Raw genomic sequence first — 21,724 nt, forward strand, 5'->3', positions numbered from 1 at the left:
GTTCATAGCAGCACTCTCCACAATAGCTAAAACATGGAAAGAGCCTAAGTGTCCATCAACAGATGAATGGATCAAGAATATGTGGTTTATCTATACCATGGAATACTCCATGGCAATGAGAAACAATGAAATCTGGCCATGTGTAGCAACATGGATGGACCTTGAGGGTGTTATGCTGAGCGAAATAAGTCAGGCAGAGAAGGACAAATATCATATGTTTGCATGTATAGGAGGATTAGGAGGAACTTGATGGAGGAACAAGGGGGAGAAGAAGGGGGGAAATGGTGGGGGAAAGGGAGAGAGGCAAACCATGAGAGACTCTTGAATGCTGACAAAAACTGAGGACTGATGGAAGGGGGGGGGGGTGGGCATGGAGGAGGACACTTGTGGGGATGAGCACTGAGTGTTATGTGGAAACTAATTTGACAATAAACTATTTGTAAAAAAAAAAAAAGAAAAAAAAACAAAACAAAAAAATGCAAGAAGGTTATTAGGGGGTAATGACTATGAAAAATTTAGAGAATGGAAGTAAAATTGGTCAGGGAAAGCCTTTAGACCACAAAGTAGACTTGTTCTTCCTTTACTCTTGATGTTCAAAGTTACTAATGGTATCATTTTCATTCTATCTAGAGAACTTACTATGTAACAGTTGTTTAGAGCAGGTCTTCTGGCAACAAATTCAGCGTTTCCTTATCCGAGAATGTTTTTACTTCATCTTCATTTGTAAAGGATATTTTTACTTGACATAAAATTCTGGGATGACTCTCCTTTTCAGTACTTGAAAAACATGCCACATCTTTCTAGTCTCCATGGTTTCTGTGGAGGATTCTATAAGTGATGCATCACCTTTCTCTAGCAACTTTCAAGATTTTTTCTTTGTCTTCAGTTTTCAGCAGTTTGGTTCTGAGGTGTCTGGGTGTGGATTTCTTTGAGTGTATCCTTCTCCGAGTTTACTGAGCTTCTTGAATCTGTAGGTTTATGTCTTTTCCTAAGTCTGGGGAATATTCTTTAAATATTTTTTCTACATTACACTCTTCTCTCCTTCTGTTTCTCTGATGATGTGCATGTTACATTTTTTTTTTTTTTGTACCACAGGTCTCTGACGATCTGTTCACATTCCCAGTTTTTTTATTGTTTATTTTTATTATTTTTAATGTTTATTCATTTATTTATTAAAAAGTTTTTAAACATTTATTCATTTTTAAGAAACAGAGCACAAGTCGGGGAGGGCAGAGAGATGGAGACACAGAACCCAAAGCAGGCTCCAGGTTCTGAGCTGTCAGCACAGAGCCTAGCGCAGGACTTCAACTCACGAACAGTGAGATCATGACCTGAGCCAAAGTCGGAAGCCTAACCAACTGAGCCACCCAGGCATCCCTGTTGTTTGCTTATTTTTGAGAGAGAGAGCATGAGCAGGGGAGGAGTGGACAGAGAGGAAGACACAGAATCTGAAGCAGGCTCCAGGCTGTGAGATCGTGACCTGAGCCGGTCAGACACTTAACAAACTGAGCCACGAGGTGTCCCTTTTTATTGTTGTTTAGATTAGATCCCTTCTATTGATCTTCACTGACTTTTTGTGTTGTCACCTCCATTCTTTTATTGAGTCCATCCAACGAGTTTTATTTTGATTAGTGTATTTTGTTTCTTTGCTAAGACTTTCTTTTGTTTGAAAGTGTTCTTATTACAGCATATTTATAACTTGATATCTAAAGTCTTTGATGATTTCAGTGTCTTTGTCATCTTGGCATTGACATCTGTTGAACTTTTGTGCCCATGTGAGTTTAGAATTTCTTGGTTCTTTGTATGCCAAGTAATTTTGGATTGTATCCTGGACATGTTAAAATACAATCGACCCTTGAACAATATCTTGCACAGTTGAAAATCTGCATACAACTTTTGTCTCCCCTGAAACCGATAACTTACTGTTGACCAGAAGCCATACTGATAACATAAACAGTTAACGCACATTTTGTATGTTGCATGTTTTATACACCGTATTCTTACAGTAAAGTAAGCTAGAGAGAAAAAATGTTATTGAGAAAATCATAAGGAAGAGAAACATACATTTATCTTACTGTATTTATCAGAAAAAAAAATTCACATATAAGTGGATCTGTATAGTTCAAACCTATGTTGTTCAAGGGTCACCCATATTATGTTACAAGATTCTGGATCTTGTTTAAATTCTATGGAGAATGTTGATATTTTTGTTTTAGCAGTCAACCTGGTTGGTTTCACGCTGCAAGTTCCTTTTTTTTTTTTAAATTTTTTTAATGTTTTATTTATTTCTGAGAGAGAGAGAGAGAGAGAGAGTGTGTGTGTGTGTGTGTGTATGTGTGTGTGTGTGTGTGTGAGCAGGGGAAGGTCAGAGAGAGAGAGGGAGATACAGAATCTGAAACAAGCTCCAGGCTCTGAGCTAGCTGTCAGCACAGAGCCCAACTGACGCGGGGCTCAAACCCACAAACCGCAAGATCATGACCTGAGCCGAAGCCGGACGCTTAACCAACTGAGTCACCCAGGCGCCCCCAGGCTACAAGTTCTGATCAGTCTTCTCTGAGTTGTAATTTCAGTGTCCGAGCTATTCAGATGTGTTCTTTTGCAAACCAATGGCCATTCTGAGACCTGGAATCTAGTGCTGTCCCCTAGTTCAATTTGCAAAGTCTGGCACGTTCCTTAGGGTCAGACCCATGCATGTGCAACTTGAGAGTGAACCCACAAGTTCATAAACAACTTTAAGGGGTCACTGTTTTGAATTCTTCTGTCTCTGGGGTCTCCCTACGACTTTATGGTTCTCTGTGGCTACTGCTTTGGTCATTCAGCCTGAAAGCTGGGGCTTTGTTTACCCTGATCTTTGTACATTTACTGTGATTATGCCTGTACCTGAGGGTGGGTGGTGGAAGGACAGAGAGCAAAGATGCAATAGAGGTTTTTGCCCCTCCTTCTTGGGACCACAGCTCCTCTGATTGGAGAGAAAGGACCCCCATCCCCACCCTCAGAGTTTTAGGTTGCTCCAGAGTTTTAGGTTGCTCGCTGTAGAGGCAGAATTCTAAAGATATCCTCACAAGATTCTTGTCCCCTGGTTATTCAGACATTAATCTAGTTACTGCTGTGAAGGGACTTTACGGGTATAATTAAGGTTACTAAGCAGTCAACCTTAAAATAGGGAAATTATCTAGGTGAGCCTGATGTAATTTACGTGAGTCCTTAAAAGCAGTAGACATTGATAGAAAGAGAAAGATTCAAAGCGTGAGGGGTGTCACCTCTATTGTTGGCTTTGAAGATAGAGGGGCCCATGAGGTAGAGAATGTGAGTGGCTTCTAGAAGCTGTAAACACCCCCTACAGCCAGTTAGGAAACAAGCACCCTGGTCTTAAAACTACATGGAACTGCATTCTGCAAGAACCTGAACGAATCTGGAAGCAGAATCATCCCATATTCTCGAGACGAGCTTAGGTCACTGACTCCTTGATTTCAGCTTTGTGAGGCCTGGAACAGAGAAACTGCTGCAACCTGTTGGACTTCTGATCTATCAAGCTGTGAGATAATAAAATTGTGTTGATTTAAATTACAGTCGGATACTAGTGCACCTACAGAGTGCCTTGAGCTAGAATTGCAAGGAAATGGAGGGGAAAAACATGTGATTTCCCTTCCTGTCTGAATGGTTGGAGAAACCCATTTCTGTTTCTCATGCCAGAACTAGAGGACTTCTCCTGGAGCTCTGTGTCTGCATTCTGGGGGTGTCATTCTGTGTTTTGGCTGTATTGTATCCAAGCTGAGAGGTAGTGGAGGGAGAAAAAAAGGAAACTCACTGCTAGTTCTGCAACCCTCTTCCCAATCCACTTACTACTACAGTGGTCCCCTTGTGATGATTTGACTTAAAATTTTTTGACTTTATGATGGTGTGAGGGTGATATGCATTCGTTAGAAACTGTACTTGGAATTTTGAATTTTGATCTTTTCCAGGGCTAGTGATACGTTGCAGTGTGATCCTCGTTACAGTAGTCAATAAATTACATGAGATATTCTATATTTTGTTATAAAATAGGCTTTGTGTTAGATGACTTTGCCCAACTGTAGACTAATGTAAGCATTCTGAGCATGTTTAAGATAGGCTAGGCTAAGTTATGATGTTTAGTAAGTTAGGCATATTAAATGCATTTTCAGTTTACGTTATTTTCAACTTACGAGTTTATCAGGATCATAAATGGAGGAACATCTGCAGTTACTTTTTAAAATATTAATTAATTGATTAACTTAGAGAATGAGCAGGAGAGGGGCAGAGAGAGTGGGGGATGGATGATCCGAAGCAGGCCCTGTGCTGATAGCAGTGGGTCTGATGTGGGATTTGAACTCCCGAACTGAGAGATCATGACCTGAGTTGAAGTTGGAAGCTTAGCCAACTGAGTCACCCAGGTGCCTTTGTAGTTACTTTTTAGTGTCCTCAAATGGCTGCTGGATTCATTCTGTCCTGATTTTATAACTGTTCAGTGGCAGAGAGTGGAATATGCTTACATGATCTTACCCAGAACTAGAACTCTTTTTTTTTTTTTTTTTTAAATGTTTTTTTTTTTATTTATTTCTAGGAGAGAGAGAGACAGCGTGAGCAGGGGAGGGTCAGAGAGAGAGGGAGTCACAGACTGAAACAGGCTCCAGGCTCTGAGCTGGCAGTCAGCACAGAGCCCGACGCGGGGCTCGAACCCACGAACCGCGAGATCATGACCCGAGCGAAAGTCGGACGCTTAACCAACTACGCCACCCGGGCGCCCCCAGAACTAGAACTCTTAATGTGTGTTTTGAAAAAAATCCTTTCTTTTCCTTTAAAGGGAATATTTGTTCTTTGTGTGGAGAGTGGTAATCTCCAGTGATAATCTCTGCTAAAACTTTAATGTATATTCTTTCAGATTGTTTCCTAAGCATTTATAAGAATTCCTTTTTTTTTTTTTTTTTTTTTTAAACAAAGATGGGGTTATAATTTTGTAAAACTTGCTTCTCCCCCCCCCCCCCCTTTACGGTGTCTACGGTGTCATGGGCATTTTTCTGTGTTAGTAGATTTAGAGTAAAGACCTCACTTTTTCATTGTGAATGGCTTACTGGAATAATAGCAACTACCATTTCATTTAACCAGTAAGAGGGTGTATTAATTTGCCAGGGCTGCTTTAACAAAATGTCACAGTCTGGGTGGCTTAAACAGACCTCTATTTTCCCACAGCTCTGGAGACTAGAAGTTCAAGATCAAGATGCTGACAGGATTGGTTTCTTTTGAGCCCGGTCTTCTGGGCTGGTAGATAGCCATCTTCTCCTCATGTGTCTTCACATGGTGTATTAGTCCATTTGAGCTGCGAAAACAAAATGCCATAGGCTAGGTATTTAAAAACAGAAATTTATTTTTCTCACAGTTCTGGAGACTGGGAAGTCCAAGATCAAGGTGCTGGCCAATTCATTTCCTATTGAGGGCAGACAGCCTCCTTCCTGGCTTACATACAGATGATTGCCTTCACACTGTGTCCTCACTGGGTAGAGAGCGGAACACTCTGGTGTTTCTCCCGTTGTCTGATAAGAGTCCCAGCCCTATCAGAATAAGGCCCCCACCCTTGTGACATCATTTAACCATTATCACCTCCTCACAGACATCTCTAAATACAGTCACATTGGTAGTTGGGGCTTCAGTGTAGGAATTTGGGAGGGGTGAGGGGTGGGGACATATAGACGTTCAGTCCATAACAAATGGTCTTTCCTCTGTACCTGTCTGTGTCCTAATTCCCTCCTTTTATGAGGATACCAGCCCTATAGGATTAGGGCTCACTGTAATACCTCATTTTTTTTTTTTAATTTTTTTAATGTTTTATTTATTTCTAGGAGAGAGAGAGAGAGAGACAGCGTGAGCAGGGGAGGGTCAGAGAGAGAGGGAGTCACAGACTCTGAAACAGGCTCCAGGCTCTGAGCTGGCAGTCAGCACAGAGCCCGACGCGGGGCTCGAACCCACGAACCGCGAGATCATGACCCAAGCGAAAGTCGGACGCTTAACCGACTAAGCCACCCAGGCGCCCCTGTAATACCTCATTTTAATTTAGTGAGATACTGGGAACTAGGACCTCAACATGGGAATTTTGAGAAGATAAAGTTCAGCCCATAGTAGGAAGGTACTTTTATTTTCTCCACTTAAGATAAGGAAGCTGGGGCTCAAAGACTTTACTAATTTGGCCAAGATCACACAGCTAGTAAGAGAGAGAACCAGAATTCAAACCCACGTAGATTGGCCTCAGAGCCTGCTCTTTTAGTTATGTGGCTGTTTTCCCACCCTCAGCCCCTGTCTTGGCACAGCAGTTGTTGAGCCGTGCCATGATTATTTAATCCTATGGATTTTGGTTATGGGCATATGAGTTTTCTCTCTTTACCCATTGAGACAATGCTGTATTGAACATGTTTGTATAGTTAGCACTGTATACCTGAAAATATTGCTATATTCTCTAGAAATCATTGTATCCACAGAAATGATTAAATGTGTGTATTTTCCAAAATACCCTCTGAAAATGTACCATTGACTCTTCCAGCAGTAATCAGTCAGAGTGACAAGTTCTAGAAAGTAGTGGAAAAACGACTTCCTGTTGTAGGCTGCAGATGATTTGATTTGGGCACTTGCTGTGGATATCTGAGTGAAACGAAGGGTTCTCTTTCTTTTCGGTATAAAGGGGTATATCCTGGTCAATTCATGATTCGTTTTCTTTTTTTTCAGAATTTCGATTCTGACATTAGCAGTGTGGGAATAGACGGCTGCTGGCAGGCAGACAGTCAGAGGCTTCTCAATGAGGTGATGGTGGAGCACTTCTTTCGACAAGGAATGCTGGATGTAGCTGAGGAGCTCTGCCAGGTAACAGAGTGCCTGCTAAGAGTGTGCCAGTGGGGCGAGACACAAAACAGACGAGGGAGCTCCTTGGAATGTTGAGTTTTCTTTTAGCCATACATAGATTTTTAATATTTTAAGTGTCAGGGCTGACCTCATTTTACTAGGAATATATATATATATAAAATTATACCAGGAATATATATAAAATTAGCAAAAATTACAGCCCTAGAACTTTTTTTTTTAATGTTTTATTTATTTTTGACAGAGAGATAGAGACAGAGTGAGCAGGGGAGGGTCAGAGAGAGAGCAAGTTATAGAATCCGAAGACAGGCTCCAGGCTCTGAGCTAGCTGTCAGAACAGAGCCTGACGTGGAGCTCGAACCCACAAACCATGAGATCATGACCTGAGCCGAAGTCAGATGCTTAACCAACTGAGCCACCCGGGCGCCCCTAGAACTTTTTTTTTTTTTTTTTTTTTAAGATTTCTTTTTAGTGTTTATTTTTGAGAGTGAGTGAGCAGGGGGAGGGGCTGAGAGAGTCGGGGTACAGAGGATCCAAAGCCGGGCTCTGCACTGTCATTGTAGGACTCAATGTGGGACTCAGACTCACTAACTGTGAGATTGTGACCTGAGCTGAAGGCAGACACTTAACTGACTGAGCCACCCACGTGCCCCACAGTTCTAGAACTTCTTATTTGAGTTGTTTTTTCCTTACTCCTGCCTCCTCACAGTGGTCCCAGATAATCAACCAAGGGGTCAAAAGTGGTACTACTTTTCCATTTCCTCTTTTGATAGGGAAGGTGCTATAGCAGAGAAGAGGACAAAAAGGTTTATGTATGTTTTTCTGATCTGGCCCAACTTGTAGCATTTTGTTTATCAAATGAGTTTCAAGCTAAAATTTATTTCAGTGAGCAGCTTTGTCTTTTACTGCTAGTAGAAACGAGTTTAGGGATCTCAGAATGGTTTGTGCATACTACCTAGTTGTAGTAATGGCAGCTGCCATGTATTCAATGCCACAGGCCAACCCCTGCTTTTATTCCTTACTGCAATCCTGTGAGGTAGAAATTGCTTCCATTCTACAGATAAGGAACCTGAGGTCTGGAGAAGTAGCTTGCCCAGGCCATACAGGTGGTTCTTCTTCTTCTTCTTTTTTTTTTTTAATGTTTTATTTTATTTCTAGGAGAGAGAGAGAGAGACACCGCGTGAGCAGGGGAGGGTCAGAGAGAGAGGGAATCACAGACTCTGAAACAGGCTCCAGGCTCTGAGCTGGCTGTCAGCACAGAGCCCAACACGGGGCTCGAACCCACGAACCGCGAGATCATGACCTGAGCCGAAGTTGGACGCTTAACTGACTGAGCCCCCCAGGCACCCCCAGGCACTCCTTCTATTTTAAATAATTCTGAGGGGCACCTGGATGGCTTAGTCGGTTAAGCATCTGACTTTGGCTTAGGTCATGATCTCGCGGTTCGTGGGTTCGAGCCCCGCGTTGGGCTCTGTGCTGACTGCCAGCTCAGAGCCTGGAGCCTGTTTCAGTCTGTGACTCCCTCTCTCTCTGACCCTCCCCTACTCATGCTGTCGCTGTCTCTCTCTCTCTCCTAGAAATAAATAAAACATTAAAAAAAATAATAATTCTGAAAGCTGATAACTGAAGTCTTCCTCTATACTTTATGGGAATTTTGTGTATGTCCATGTAAGTTTCCTAAAGTGAATTGTGTCTTTTAGCATTAAGCTTATTTGTAAGTAACAAAGACCCAAAATACCAGTGGCTTAAAAATAATGAATTGTATTTTCTTCCACAAAAATAGGAGGTAGTAAGCCATCCACAGCATATTTGGTAGCTATGCTCCATGCGGCTTTTAGGGACCTAGATTCTGTGTAGCTCTGCTATTACTAAGATGTCCCCTGTCCTTATGGTCCAGGATAGCAGTCAGAACTCTAGGTACCCCTTTCAGTATTCCAGGAAGGGGCAAAGAGTACATGTTTGTATTTCACTGGCCAGAACTCCCGTCTTGCAAGTCATACTTCGCTTTATTCCATACACTTACGTACTTGGCTAAAATCTGGAGGCTCCGCTACTATGGAAAAGAAGAAGGAATGTTAGTAGGACTCTGTCATCAGTCTGTACCATAGAGATACATGTTAAAAAATTATTTTTTAATGACTTGCCTCATATTTTATAATTTAGAATATGCTTTTCATGTATTTCTTTATCTAATTACTGCTAACAAAATTCTTTCTGTTTTTTCAGGAATCTGGTCTTTCTGTAGATCCAAGTCAGAAAGAACCGTTTGTGGAGTTAAATAGAATTTTAGAAGCATTAAAAGTCAGAGTTCTGAGACCTGCTCTGGAGTGAGTTCCTACGTTTGTTTTCTTTTGAATACTTGGGTAGAACTCTCTGTAAGAAAACTTCATTAGAAAGCACATTTGAGATTTTGGCGTATATCTGTACCTCTATATATCTCACCTGCAGTAGACTTCAGAGAAAGCAAGGAAGAATTAATTTCTTTCTTTTAGCAAAGTGAGAATGGGGGATGGACAAATATGAGAAAATGGTGAGAGCTTTCTTATCAGTTGATCTGAATTCCCAAAAGAGAAAAGGGGTTTCCTATATCCAGGCTATTCTACTACTTTAGACTAGCATTATAACTGAAGTACTATTGTTCAAGTGGTCTGAGTTTGATATTTGAACTTCCATAATGTGCTGGCATTCTAAAAAAAAAAAAAAACTTAATTGGCTCTTGGAACTAGGTGATATGCATGAGGACTGCACATATTGTTATGAAGTAGTTCTGTGCTAATTACTACGTTATAAAATGTAATGATTCACCGTCAACTTGTCATTGGTATGAATTATCTTTAATTACTGAGTAAGCTATGATACCCTAGAGCAGGATCAAGGAAGTTTTTTTTTGTCAAGGGCCAGATAGTAAATATTTTAGTTTTTGCAAGCCACATAAGGTCTCTGTCACATATTCTTTTACTTATTTTACAACCATTTAAAAATGTAAAAAAACCAAAAAAACCAAAAAAACCCATACACACAAAAAAACCCCATCTTGACCATCTGGTATACAAAATGGGCAACAAGCCATATTTGAACCTTGGCCATAATTTGCTGACCCCTGTCCTAGAATTTTTTAATATGAGGATTACCAGATGGTTTGAAAAAAGAAAAAAGAAGGAAAGAAAGAAAGAGAAAAGAAAAGCTCATAAAAGGAAAAAACTGGATGATAGAAACAGTGATTCTGTTGTGAGGTTCTAGGCATAGAATTCTGGTATTTTAAAATTGGAAGTATTTGAGATCATTGTTTTCAGGGAAAAAAATAGGAAGAGTCTTACTGAGTTGTTTTTTTTTTTTTTAGATGCACAGTTTTTCTTCTACTAACCCATTTACTTCTGCATATTTAGTTTTCTGTTTCTGATCATTTATCAGTTCTTAAAAGATTTCCAAAGTTTTGAAAACCAGCTCAGATGAACATGTAGAGATGTACTCCTGTGTAAATATATAAATGATAAATTCCTATATAAATTATAAATATGAGTTAGGTAGGTACTATCTTTAAAGATAGACATCAAATAGTACCATTGTGATGGCATACATTACCTTTATAGTTTTTTTGGTTTTTGTTTTTTTAGTAGATGTTAGATTTTGACACACCTGGGAGGTTAAATTCTTTTCAAGTACCACTCATAAGTCTTAAACACAGTGTGGCAGCCCCTCTTCTTTCTTCTTTCATGTTTCACCTATATGGTTAAACATTTACAGAGAAGAGTGAGGGAGCCTAAATACAGAAATGTATGGGTTTTCCAGTTGTTTCATAGTGATTTGGAAATAATATTTGAGTTAGTCAATGTAATAGTCATTTATCCATTATTTCCTCAGGATTTTTTTCATCTAACTTCTGTTGAGTGCTTTCCATGTGCCAGAGACTGTGCTGAGTATTTAAACCACCTCAGCTCTCAGAGTACTGAAGGCTTTTCCCTTTTTGAGTGAAGAAAATTTATAACAGCCTTTTACCTTTGTGCTTTTTCTGTAAGATCTAAGTTTCCTACTGATAACTATAGCATATGTATCAATTATTTCTATCAATGTTTTCAGTTATTGGTAGCCTCAAACAGTGTCTCTCAGGCAAAGGGAGGGCTTGCTCATTCTACCCACTTGGTCATAATAGTGGACTTTACCACACAGTAAAAATTGTGTTACTTCACTTTTCTGGGAATGTTGCCGTATTAAATATTGTCAGCATAGAGGCAATTATAGTTAACTCTTCTTGAGTGCTTATTATATACCGAGTGTTTTTCTAAGCACTTTACATGTATTAACTTACTAAATTCTCATCATAACTGTATGAGATACTCATTTTATAGAGGAGGAATTGAGGCCTGGAAGGTGCTTTGTGGAAGAAAGGGATAAGGAATCAAAAGGTCACATGATGTCCCGTTTATATTCTTCTCCACGAGACTTACATTAGCACATTACAGGGGCCTTCAGCAGTCCTAAAAAACATTTAATGTTGCCCAACTCCATATTCCCCATGCGTATCTGACCACAGAATCCTTGTCTCCAATCCCCCGTCCCCAAACACTAAAATGTACAAAATTAGAGCTCTATAGAACAGAAGCTTTGAAAATGATAGCTTAATAGAAACGTCTGTTACAACAACTCCGACTTTTCCAATCATTGCCTATTACTGGTGCCTACAAAACCTATATTTCCTCAGCATCTTTAATATCCAAGGTACAGAGAATTCACCTTATTCAGCTTATAGCAGAAGTTGACAAATATGGTTTATCATGTTTGAAGAATTCTGGTTCAGGTCCAAGGCAGAGTATCTTTCAGTCATTGTGGCACCTTCTGTTTGTACGTGCTGGGAGAGGCTGGGGGAGGATGGTGGGAGAGGCAGCAGCATGGGACCACCCACGAGGGGCTGCAGAGCTTTCTCTAGGCTGCTTAGACAGTGGGGGAGGCAGAAGCCAACCAAACAGGTTAGTATGGCTGGAGGCTGGGGAAAGAACTTTGGAGAGCATTAGCTATCCGATTACAAATGATATGAGACCATGGAAAAAAGGAAGAAAAGAATGGTGATACGGCAGAGAGGAGTGGCAGAAGAAGAGCTAACTATATACACAGATCTAGTCAGGACACTGCCTACTCTCTTGTTCCTGCCCCCTAGTGTTTCTGAGTTTGTGTGCAGATTTTTCTTCTCCTCTAGATTGCCTTGTCTATTTTTTAATTTCGTCTTGGCACTTGGCATGGTGCTTACTTCGTAGCTTATGGCATACTTCAGTAAGTGATGGAATAGTTTGAAGGAGGTGCTTCATGGGGGAGATAGAGGTCAAGCCACAAGTAACTCAGCAAGAGTTGACACAAAGAGATGGGGAAATATTAGAGAAATAGAAACTGTCCTTGTAGGTATGAGCCAGTTCCTGACATTTTGAAAGTGCTATCTTTGGGGGGAAGCCAGTTAGTTGCCTTCCTAAAGTTGTTTCAAAGAATAATCCTGCCTTCATAGATTTGCCACAGGCTAGGGTCTGACTTACAGCTTTGCAGACTTGGAAACCTGGTTTTTCAACACTGAGAAGTAGGCCCAGGGACCCCCAGCACTTGTTTAGAAGAATTTGCAGTTTAGTAGAGTTTGCAAAGCCACAATAGAATACTGTGAGGGAACAGAAAATAACTGAATGGCTATGGGAAAGAGAGGGAATTTAAAAGAATTTTTCAGAGAAGTGAGAAAAATATGCTGTTGGTTTAGACCACAGAAGAATTTTAGATGGACGGGCCACGAACAGTATGAGGCAGACTGTTGAAAAATGAGAGGACTTCATCTCCAAGCCTCGTGATTAGGTGGGGCTAGAAATAAAAACCACAGAGGGGCTGAGATGAGCTTAACCATTGTAGTTTCTTTGTGGTATGAACGGTGGATCTAAGAAGAAGAAAGTGTTTGCCAGACTTAAGAGAAACTGTAGTATCTGTCAATAAAACACAGTTTATAAGCGGGGCAGGGTTTTAGAAAATGACCTGATCACAGAGCCTTGACTGGCAATGAGGGCAACAATGATTAAGCAGTTTCTTGTGTTTGTTTTCTTGTTTTTAGTTTTGGCTTCCTGTAGGTGGGCAGTCTTGCTGACTCAGGCATTTTTTTAATAGCCACACAGAACCACAGAAAAAAGAAAGCTCTGATAGATATACCATTGGAGAAAAGGAATCAAAGTTGGATTCTTTTTCCTCCAGAGCTTGAGTTTTTGTTTTTATTTTTGTTCTTTTCATTTTGTTTTGTTTATTCAGGATGGTTCTTAATTCTGAAAAGGCGAGTTAAAGGGATACATTTTTAACTCACTGTGCTCATGCACTAAGTCTGGTGGAGAAGGAGCTAGCTTCTCTATTTTAAAAAAAACCAATTGAGGGATGCTTAGGTGGCTCAGTTGGTTGAATGTCTGACTTTGGCTCAGGTCATGATCTCACGGTTTGTGGGTTTATTTACTAGCAATAAATAAGATGCATGTCATATTTAAGAGTTTTATAAAAAAAAAAAAAAATTAGTTCACTAATCGGTAGAGCTATGTTATCCAGCATGGCAGCCACTTGCCTCACATAGCTGTTTGGGACTCTTACCAGGCACTGTATTATGGAAAGACTCAAGTTAGAAGTGTGCCTGTTTTTGTTTTTGTTTTAAGTAAATCCAAATGTGTAACACTATAGTTTGAATTGTGTTTTAAATAGCATGTAAAAAGGTGAAAGATTCACACCAGTCTGAGGTGAGTAAAATGTTAGTAGTTCCAGTGATGGACTCAATCCATATCTGAGAAACTGCCATTTACAAATATCTCGGAAAAGAAATGTTAAGTTATTCTCTAAAGCAAGTTATAGGATTCTTAAATTTTTTGGCTGAACTTTGCTTTTGTCATTTTTGCTGTTCTCTGAATTTCGTAAGCACTTGATTTGGTCATCAGTAACGTTGAGTCAAGTCCACACCTGTGGAATAAATAAATGTAATTAATTTCCCTAAACTTCAGCTTTTTTTTTTTAAGGTTTTGTTTAATTTTTTTAAATGTTTTATTTATTTCTGAGAGAGAGAGAGAGACAGTGTGAGCAGGGAAGGGTCAGAGAGAGAGGGAGATACAGAATCTGAAACAGGCTCCAGGCTCTGAGCTAGCTCAGCACAGAGCCTGACGCGGGACTCAAACCCACGAACTGTGAGATCATGACCTGAGCTGAAGTCGTATGCTTAACTGACTGAGCCACCCAGGAGCCCCAAATTCCCTAAACTCCAGCTTTTGCCCTCTAACCCGCCAAGAATATAGCCCTAAAGGAGACCAGAAAAAGAATATTTGTAAGCCCTTAAAAAATGCTGTGAAAGGTTGTAGTGGAGTATCTGTGAGAATTGGCAAGACGTATTTTTATTTCATTATTACCAAAAATAGACACCGACCCAGATTGGCAAAATTATGAGAGGAGTGAGGTAAATTGATGAGGCTGTCAGTTAGGTTCCTGGGGGACAGCAGGTAACTGTGAAGGTGGGATCTTGTTTTAATTATTTTTGGAATAACATGGAAATTCTAAATATGGAACTAACAGTGTGCCAAGACTTTCCAGAACCCTGAATATTAGGATAATTAATGCTTTGTGGGATAATTGTGTGGATGTGGGTTGCTTCTAACTTAGTCACCTAAGTCAGTAGTATTGTTTTGGGGTCTTTTTATGGAAGAGGCACAAAAAGATCTCTTTATTAGAGAATACAGTGGCAGTGAACAGAGATAATTGCGATATCAGTGACCTTACTGGATGCCTTTTAGCCCTTTTTGCCGGGGCGGGGGGGGTGTCTACAGTGTCTCTCTTATTTTAAAAATTTTTTAAAAAATGTTTATTTTTGAGGGGGGCAGAGAGAGAGGGAGGCACAAAATCTGAAGCAGGCTCTAGGCTCTGAGCTGTCAGCGCAAAGTCTGATGTGGGGCTTGAACCCACAAGCTAGTAGATCATGACCTGAGCCAAAGTCCGATGCTTAGCTGACTGAGGCACCCAGGCGTGCCCCTATAGTGCCTCTTTAAGCAAGGAATAATTCTGAAACTGATGGTGCTCTCATGACCCACATTGGAGATTTGGGAGCAGAATTTTTAAAAAAAATCACAGTGAAGTTATAATTGAATGTTTAGTTGGCTTGTTGGCTGTGGTATCGTACTGGTTGTTTTCTTTTAAAAATTAAAAATCAAAAGTTTTCTGCTGGAAATTTCATTATCTAGAAAAAGCATTCTATTCCTTAACATCTCAACTTTTTTTTTAATGTGTCTTGGTCATGTGTCTTCCATTGCTTTATAGACAGTGGGTTAAGTTTTGGGGGCCAATTATGTTTCATGGTTTTATAGTTTCCTGTGCTTTGTAGTATTTGGATTTGGTTATTACTAGGTTAATTAAGTCTGTGACTGTCTTCTACCTCTTATTCCTGCTCAGAGAATCAAATACCCAAATGAATATTCAGTGTGAACTTCTAGCTACAAAAACTTGATAGTTTTTTGAAGAGGATTAACTGATACATGTATATCATCCTATTCCCACATAGTTGGGACTATAAAAATCAAAGCCGCACTGAGTATTATTTGGAAGAGCCCACATAATTCATCTCTTTTAAGTTTAATTTTCTCATTAAAAATAATGACTTTGAAGAACCATTTGAGTTTATCCATTCAGTAAACACAAATTAAGTTTGTTTATTTGTTAACTTGTTAACAATTAACTTGTTATTGAGTATCTATTTGTACCTGTCTCTGTGCTCAGAGTTACCCCCATTTTATAGTAAGGAAACAGATTTTAGAGAATTGAGTAACAGATTACCCAAATTCACACTGCAGAGCTAAGATTAAAGTCCACATGTCGTTGACTCTACTAACCTGTATTCTTTATCAGTATACTCCCTTCATAGTAGGTGGGGTGTGCCAAGATGAGCAGGACAGAGCCTCTGTCTTATAAAAGACCAGAAACTATCCTATAAATGTGCGATGAACCATGTGAGAGGTTCAGATAAAGGACATTGGGAGTTCTGTGGATGGAGAGATTATTTAGGAAAGCTGTAGAAAGTGTGGTAATTCAGCCAGGGCCTTGAGTTTTTCTGCTCTATTCTCAGCTACTCACGTTGTGTTTGATTGTACCTTTGCAAAAATTAGCCAGCATCTACACTGGGAGGTTGGATCATGGCTTCTCATTTCATAGACCAAATAGGTCTTCCATCTAGACCAGCTCTCATTCACCTGGACACATCACTCTTGATGGTAATGAAGTTTGCTAGATCAGGTTATCTGAGTGGCTTAGCATGTTTTTCTTGACCTGAACCTCTGTCTCTATTCTAGTCTCATTATTTTCTTCCTTCAGTTTTTTATACCACATGACAAGACACTAATTTCTCCTATTGGCCAACCACTTCTTGCTCCTGCCAACACCCACCCTGTGCTGCTTAAGGAAAGTGGAGGGGCAGGAATCTTGGTGAGAAAGAGAAAACTAATTTTTTTTCCCTGAAGAGTTGTGCCATAATGAGGGCGCCTGGCTGGCTCGGTGGAGCATGCAACTGTTGATCTCAGGTGCGTGAGCTCAAGCCCCACACTGGGCATGAGGCCTACTTTAAAAAGATTTGTGCCACAGACACATGGACTTGCTTATTAGTTCCTCCAAGGTTGCATCTTACTCCTTTGTGCCACTCTGGGCCTTCTTGGTTTTTATCAAGTTGGGGTGCTTGGGTGGCTCAGTCAGCTAAGCTTCTGACTTCAGCACAGGTCATCACTTGCCACTTTTGAGTTTGAGCACCCTTTTGGGCTCTGTGCTGACAGCTCAGAGTCTGAAGCCTGCTTCGAGTCTGTGTAAACTGTAAGTAATTGCAAAAAGTGCAAACCTTACTCCCAACTCTTCGGTCCAAAGTCACCACGTAAATAACAGATGTGCATCTTGATCACAGCCAACCACATCACTTCTTTCCAAGTCTGTCAGTGACTGGTCACCATACATCAGTTACCCCTCAGACAGCAAGCTTGTAGTTGCTCCTCATTCCCCAGAGATAAATACATGCATCTTATTACAGAAATGGATATTTGAATTAGGACCTTGGTCAACAAAGCTAGACCAACAAAGCTTCGTGCTAGAAGTGAAATTGCACATAATTAGAAAGAGTTGAGGGGCACCTGGGTGGCTCAGTCGGTTAAACGTTCAACTTCAGCTCAGGTCATAATCTTGTGGTTCATGAGTTCAAACCCCACTTTGGGCTCTGTGCTGACAGCTCAGAGCCTGGAGCCTGCTTCAGATTCTGTGTCTCCCTCTCTCTCTCCCCCACACACTCACAAAAATAAATAAACATTTAAAAAAAGGTTGAAAATGCCAGTGGCAGAGTGGAGCCAGAATGAGACGCGAGCTTGCACAATAGAAGCCATATTGAAAAAGCCCTATGAATGTGAAAACCAAGGTAGAGCCACTTTGACATCTTTTAATTTAAATTGCAGTAGGAACAGAAAGCTGCTTATGGTTTAAATGGAGTATTTACTTCTACTTTGGATTGCAAATTGTTTAAAAAAAAAAAGCCTCCATCAGTTTGGCTAACTTTCAGGCTGTGTGGAAGTTGGTTGGTTGCCTCATTGAAAGAAAACAGTAATTAGGAGGAGATTGAAGAGCTTTACTGCCAACGATGGTTTCGTCAATTCAGAAGTCATCATGAACTGGCTAACATTGAGCTCTCTGGGGAAGCTGCTAGTGTGGATACAAATACTGCTGTGAAATTTGTACCCAGATTCCAGAGATTAGTTAAGGCACATGTTCTGATTGTCAAGGAAGGCAACTATAAGAAATTCAAGCACAAAAGATACAGGATTGTGAAGTGATCACAAAGGAGATAAGGGTAGATGAATTCGTTTATATGAGACAACACAAGAGGGTGACTTTAAAACCCATGTTTATCTGGCTAGTCAACTGTGGCCAAGGAATTGGGGTCAGGACAATACAAATGTGGGTGCTTAGAGGTATGAGGGAGACGTGCTATAAGGCAAGGTTTTCACCTTAATGCTTACGTATGCTTACATGTTTGAAGGCAGAGATCCTTAGTATAGAAAATGACATTTTGCCAGGAAGGGAGAAGCTTGGAAATGGTTAATCTAATGCTCTGCTTTGTGAGATTTAGGCTTAATATAATATTCAAAGGTTAAGTGAAGATAATACATTGTTTCAGGACACAATGTCAAGAAATAATTTAAGAAATAGATGACAGCTTGTATTCTGTGAATCTGGAGTTTGTATTCTCCCCACATTTCTCCAGCTCCTTTTTGTAATGACGTAGCTGTTTACTTCCCTAAAAATTTCTTGGTGGGCATGGAGGTCAGGAACTAGCAATGTTAGTTTTTTCTGATTATTTTGGAGCCTTGTTTAATAGCTGAATTTGAAAGTGGGTAAAAGTAAGTGACAAATAGGAACTACATTGTCCAGTAAATACCTCTCCAAGTTAAATGGGTTACATATAGTTTGCAGAGCTTAAAAGCATAATTCATGGCTTGGATTACTTTTAGGAAATGTAATTTGCAATTATTATTAGCTTTTTCGATGAAAAAAGGAAGTTAAAAATTTTGCTTATTTTTGCATTCGCTTAAAAAATTACTACCTTCTTAACTATAGAAGTAATATATATTTGTTGTAAAAGATTTAGAAAACGTAGGACAGCATAGACGTGTTAAATCACTGTCCTCTGGACCACCGTTAGCTACGGCTCGATGGTGTTTCCTCCTGTTGTTTCTGGCCTCCCGGTGCTACTCTGAGAGTTGGTGCCCTGGTAGCTAGGCGCCATAGCAGTTGGTAACATTGTGTGCAGTCCAGCTTCCCTGGAATCCTTACCATTAAAAATTCTGGTAACTGGAAGTTATTTTTTCCTACACATCACAGCTTTTCTCACCTTTAATACTATATCCTGAACATCTGCTTGTGAAAATGAAATGGAGTTTTTTCCTTTGTGCATTGCCTGCTTAAGGACTTTGCCCTTTCTGTTGGCTTTCATTGTTTGTTAAAATTTGTAGTTACTCTCTATTTGCTCCCTTCTTGGGCTCTATAGAATCTTACACATGTACCTCATATCAGACACAGAAAAAAGAAATAGCTTGCTGCTCTCCTGCCTTGTTAGTAGGAAAACATATTCAAGGTTTATGAGTGAGAGGGGAAAGGATAAACTTTTGGTAAGCAACATGACTTAAATGTATCTCCTTGGCCAAGTGCCTATAGATAAATGGACAAAGATGTGGTGTATATACATAATGAGATATTACTCAGCTGTAAAAAAAAAAAGAAAGAATGAAATCTTGCCATTTGCAACCATGTGAATGGAGCTATAGTATATTATGCTAAGCTAAATAGAAAGAAAGGCAAATACCATGTGATTTCACTCATGTGGAATTTAGAAAAACAGACAAGCAAAGGAAAAAGAAGCAGACCAAGAGACAGACTCTTAACTATAGAGGCCAAACTGATGGTTGCCAGAAGGGAAGTGAGTAGGGGGATATGTGAAATAGGTGAGGGCAATTAAGGAGGGCACTTGGGATGATCATTGGGTCACGTATGGAAGTGTGGAATCACTAGATTGTACACCTGAAACTGATAAAACACCATATGTTAACTATACTGGAATTAAGATTAAAAACAAAATGTACTCCTTGGAACTGGAAATCAAGAAGATCCCTGACAAACTAAATTGCTAAATGCACAATACTTTTGGTACTGGCGGTTGGGGTTGGGCATTCACGAAAGATTGCTGCCAAAAGTACTTTGCAGGATTTATCTCAGACTTGGTGTTGTGACTTGACTGCATTTGTGTTAGTGCCAGGCTCGGATTCAAAGCTTACTTAAATTTAAGCAAATATTTCCAAAGTCCAAGTGTTTAATATATTTAAAAAATATTTTTAGCAGTCACTTTGATTTTGAAGTCACAGAAGCTTCATGATTGGACTCTAAGATGTGGAGGGATGTATCAAATCAATTAGAATACCCATGTGCGTGTGGAACACGTAGGGTAGGATCCTGTAACAGTACCGTTCTGTGGAGTCTCATCCCAGTCACCTGATCATCACGAGGAACCTGAAACGTTTTACTCTTATAGTTTGCAGAGCTACTCTGAATTTATATTCATAGCCAGGTCAGGTTCCAGTGGTTCTTGGTGAAGTGGGTTACATGAGGAATATTGGTCCAACTGAAGGTCAAATTAAAGAAAAATATGATATTAACAGCTTCTACGTCTTAATCTGTTTTAAAAAATAAACTAATGTTTCTTTACCATTTGATTGCAAAATTGATTCTACCAGCTGGTTGTTACACTTTTCTGTCCAGTGCCCACCTGGAGTGGTAGACCCAGCTCAACACTGGTTATGCTGACTGTGTGTACTGTAGAGGCCTGAGTCCCTGTACATTGGATCTTTCAGAATTGAAGATTGTTCTTTCCCTCATTAGCACTATGTTTGTATAAATCATTTTGGCATGCTGTGATATAAATGTAATATATGTGTAGTTTTATCTGCTTGCTGGATTAGACTGAAAGCACCTTGAGGCACAAAGACCTTGTTTACTATTTTCAATCTCAAAGTGTGCAGCACAAAATCTTGTGCCCCCAAAAAGCCTAAAAATAGATGGTTCCCGTTTGGAATCCTGTGATTCACTTATCAATATGCCATGCCAGTTTAACAGGAAAAGAGTGGTGGATATGGCAACTGAATAGTGAATCTCATGGCTGACAGTTGCTTCAAAGTGTGCCATATACAAGTTCTAGATATGTCATGTGACTCATCAGAGTGCATCTTGTCTTGGTGTAAAGCATTACTAAATATTTAATTATCATCTGACTTACTATTTTTTTCTAACTTTCACTAGCTGAAGTTTTTTTGTTTTTTTTTTTTTTAATTTCTGAGAGAGAGAGAGAGAGAGACAGTGTGAGCAGGGGAGGGTCAGAGAGAGAGGGAGACACAGAATCCCAAGCAGGCTACAGGCTCTGAGCTAGCTGTCAGCACAGAGCCTGATGTGGGGCTTGAACCTACAAACCATGAGATCATGATCTGAGCTGAAGTCTGACGCTTAACTGACTGAGCCACCCAGGTGCCCCTGAAGTGCCTCTTTGATGTAGTTATGTTTATTTTCTTTACAGAAGTCTCTGGTCCAAGGGATTGATGTTACCACTGATTTCCACAAGGTGGCAGACCAAACCCTTTTTTGTGTGCTGCTAGGTTTCAAAGAATTTTTGACACTCTTTGCCTGCTCTGAATTACTGTTAAAATCTTTTCTGCTTTTTCTTTAGATGGGCAGTATCAAACCGAGAAATGCTCATAGCCCAGAACAGTTCCTTGGAATTTAAACTACACAGACTGTATTTTATTAGCTTGTTAATGGGTGGAACTACAAATCAGCGAGAAGCATTACAATATGCTAAAAATTTTCAGCCATTTGCCCTAAATCATCAAAAAGGTGAGTCTAGAGTCAAGTGTTTTCATTGGAACAGACCTATAGCTACCACTGGGGCTTAAGTTTATCTTAAGGTGATCTAATACCGATTTGCTAAGGAACTAAAATAATTGTAGATGATAATCACTTAGATTATTATTAGATTACTGATTGGACTGAGAACAGAAGTAAAACATTGAAGCCTCTTGGATGAAAAGTCAGGAGACACTGCATTTTATGAATTCCAGATGTAAGAGATATGAGAATAAGCATGCAGGCATTCTGCCACAGAGTGTCTGAGGGTGCACCAGGTGGCAGCAGGGACACCGAGTGTCAGTGTGGGAGTCCTGGCCAGTTCTACAGCCAGAGATGTGTGGTGGCCCCGTTCACAGCATTGTCGTTACTCATCTAGATAACTGTAGTTCTACTGTGCTGTGCGTAAGAGTAAAGT

The 21,724-nt window shown here is 40.0% G+C and overlaps 1 protein-coding gene across 1 annotated transcript in view; it reads left to right on the forward strand.

Annotated features, from left to right (window-relative positions):
• The window catches only part of RMND5A (required for meiotic nuclear division 5 homolog A), a 63,255-nt gene that overhangs the window by 30,570 nt on the left and 10,961 nt on the right, over positions 1-21,724 (forward strand). Inside the window, exons 3-5 of the mRNA XM_039252631.1 lie at positions 6,733-6,867; positions 9,091-9,191; positions 21,131-21,297. Of these exons, the coding sequence (XP_039108562.1) occupies positions 6,733-6,867; positions 9,091-9,191; positions 21,131-21,297 (403 nt within the window). The remainder of the gene's footprint in view (positions 1-6,732; positions 6,868-9,090; positions 9,192-21,130; positions 21,298-21,724) is intronic.

This window comes from Hyaena hyaena, unplaced genomic scaffold, assembly GCF_003009895.1.
Source record: "Hyaena hyaena isolate Hyena2069 unplaced genomic scaffold, ASM300989v1 scaffold_421, whole genome shotgun sequence".
NCBI lineage: Eukaryota > Metazoa > Chordata > Mammalia > Carnivora > Hyaenidae > Hyaena > Hyaena hyaena.